Source organism: Phytophthora infestans, genomic scaffold (assembly GCF_000142945.1).
Source record: "Phytophthora infestans T30-4 supercont1.167 genomic scaffold, whole genome shotgun sequence".
NCBI lineage: Eukaryota > Oomycota > Peronosporomycetes > Peronosporales > Peronosporaceae > Phytophthora > Phytophthora infestans.
In genome coordinates, this window is record NW_003303592.1 from 144098 (window position 1) to 146761 (window position 2664).

The window sequence follows — 2664 nt, forward strand, 5'->3', positions numbered from 1 at the left end:
AACCGGGTGTCGTACGCATGAGCTTCCCGTACTTTGCTGACGACGCAGAGGTCGACTACATTCTAGATTCGCTAAACTTTGTGGCGGATCACGGCTGGAAGTTCCTGCCACAGTACGAGTTTGACATTCATTCGGCTGCGTGGCATCATACGTCGCGGTCTGCGGACAATCTTCCGACCAAGAGCTGCCTATCAGAACTGCAGTTCTTCGGCGACGGCACAAACAGCACGTCAACATCCGAAACTCCTATTCACAGTATTGCAGCTCATCGTCGTGAAAATCTCGAACAGGCCGCACTGCAGGCGGATGCGTGCATGAAGGAGGCGGCTCTGCTGGATTCCTTCCCTGAGGGCCAAAAGGTGCTCAAGAGCCACGAGTGGCTGCGCTGGTTTGTCTACCCGTACGAGGCTGTAGCGGACTACAAGAAGAACGGCGACAAAGTGGCGCTCACCGATAAGATTACAGGTCCGTGCCAACCGCAACTCTACGGGGAGGACGCGATGAACCACATCTGGGACGGGATGCCGTCCATGTCCAAGCTGAAAAGGAGCCGCATGGGACGGCTGATGCTCCGTCATTACATGTCGACCCCCTGAACAATATTCAAGCCAACGGAACGAGGTCTCGAAGCAAGAGACATCGAGGTAGGTTATATGGATAGAGGATGTAGTGACCCAGTCAAACGTCGCGTATCAACGGAGTGTGCTATATGTAAAACTACTGTACAGTAGTAGTATGTTAACGGTGGCGGGGTGAATGCAAGTCCCGTCGACGACACTACAGTGTACAGTACTTGGAATTTGGATGATTAGCTGTTAGGTTTAGTTACATTTCTGCTACAACGAAGTACCCAAATACTTCCTTATGTTTTCAGTTACTACAGCGTCATTCGTGTATTCAGAATAAATTAAAAATGAAAAAACTCAATGGTTTACCTTTTACCGGTTCAATGATACTGTATGTACAACATATCTCATAATACCAGTCTCCACTTTTGCAGTAAAATTAAATTTACTAAAAAAGGTAGACTCTCCTAGGTTTCTTGGAGCGGAAGCTACCGTCTTCCCCCGCACACTACGCCTAGGCGTTATGCGACGAAAATAATATGAATGTTTGAACAAATCAATCAGGGTCTACTTTGTTTATAATAGTGGTGTAGGTTTGACCCTCCTATGCTACTGACCGAGGTTCGAGCCCGCCTTCGTGCACTTCACAACATAAATGTGTGTATAGTAAGGGTCAGTTGTTTTCTTTCATTTGGGGACTGCATTAAAAATACGAAGGTTTTATTATTTTATGAAGAAAATATTTGCACAAAACATATCTTTTTTCTTTAAATTTTTTTACCATACAAAAGATTAAACAGCACCCATCCACCTCAACTGCGAAGTACGATCCGCTACGAGCTAAATGCACCGTCTTCATCGGGTTCTCTACTTCGTAAGTAAATGTTGAGACCACCTTGCAGTCCTTGTCTACTGTAGTCACCTCAACGTTCCAGTTGTGAAGTTTTGAAGCGGCATAAATCTCCAACTCTCCTGGATCTGTGTCTCCGTTTTGAATATCCTCCAGATACTGCGCGTCAATGAGACCGTCGAGATCGTCCAGGGTTTTCATGTAGTCCACCAGCTCGTAAACAAAGTCGTCTATAGCAGTTGATGTGCCAAAGAGTAAACAGTAGAACAAGCTTGGCCTCTCGTTCTCGGTCAGGTACCAGGAAGGAGCGGATATGCAGAGCTGCTCTCGATCATCCGCTTCATCAAGGAGATATTGATACGATGCGTGCCATTTCTAAAGAATTGGGTCTCCTTCCTTGAACACACCACCGCTTTAGAGAAGCGCAGCCGGATATCTTCGTTCCACATGCCAGTACTATTCACATCTACCAGAACACCATCAGGGCACTTCGGACGATTCTTTAGTTTTGAAAAGAGAAGGTGGGGCTTCAGGATGATTCCAGAGGCTGTAATCGCAAACGTAGCAGTGAAGCGCTTATGACTTGTCCCTCCCTGTTTTAGAAGTACCTCACGGGATCCACGAGTCGTGATGGTCGTCTTAGGCTCGTTTTCAAAGTACCTTGGTACTTGGTCAATGTTAACGATGTTGTCAAGCTTGATATTGTGCAGATCGATGAGTTGGTGAACACGATGAATGAAATCACGGCAAATCTCTCCAGCATTATCAGGCAGTATTCGTGTAGTCGTCTGACGCCGAGAGACGAGGTTCTTCCGACGTTTAAATCGCGCCAACCAACCAGTAGACGCATCAAAGCCCGATGCCTGAGGACCATGTAGCTTTCGGTAGATGTTCAGAGATTGCAGCCGGATGTAAGCGTCCTTGACCCACAGTCCTCTAGTATTTCTGTCTAAAATCCACTTATGTAGACGACATTCTACATCACTGTGCTTGGCAGGTCTTCCTCCCCCTCCCAGCCTTCTTGTTGTACGCGTGGTAATATCACGGTCTCTCAGAGCTTCCTTTAGTTTGTCGCGGAGATCCCACCACCCTCAAATTGTTCCTGGAGCTATTTGGTGGGTTTTCCCTAGAGCAAAGAAGCCTTTTCCTTTGACGCCTTTGGCGTGTTGGGACAGGATATCCAGCTTCTCTTTGATAGTAACGGGGTACGTAGCCCTAAGTGTACCCTGGTTACATGAAGTGTGACAC

General features: G+C 47.0%; 1 protein-coding gene across 1 annotated transcript; it reads left to right on the plus strand.

The window, feature by feature from the left end:
• Positions 1-17: 17 nt before the first annotated feature.
• On the plus strand, positions 18-596 carry PITG_20624 (uncharacterized protein; the record flags this gene model as incomplete). The annotated part of the gene is made up of 1 exon (XM_002895493.1): positions 18-596. The coding sequence occupies one exon, from the start codon at positions 18-20 to the stop codon at positions 594-596; it is 579 nt and encodes a 192-aa protein (XP_002895539.1).
• Positions 597-2664: the final 2068 nt, after the last annotated feature.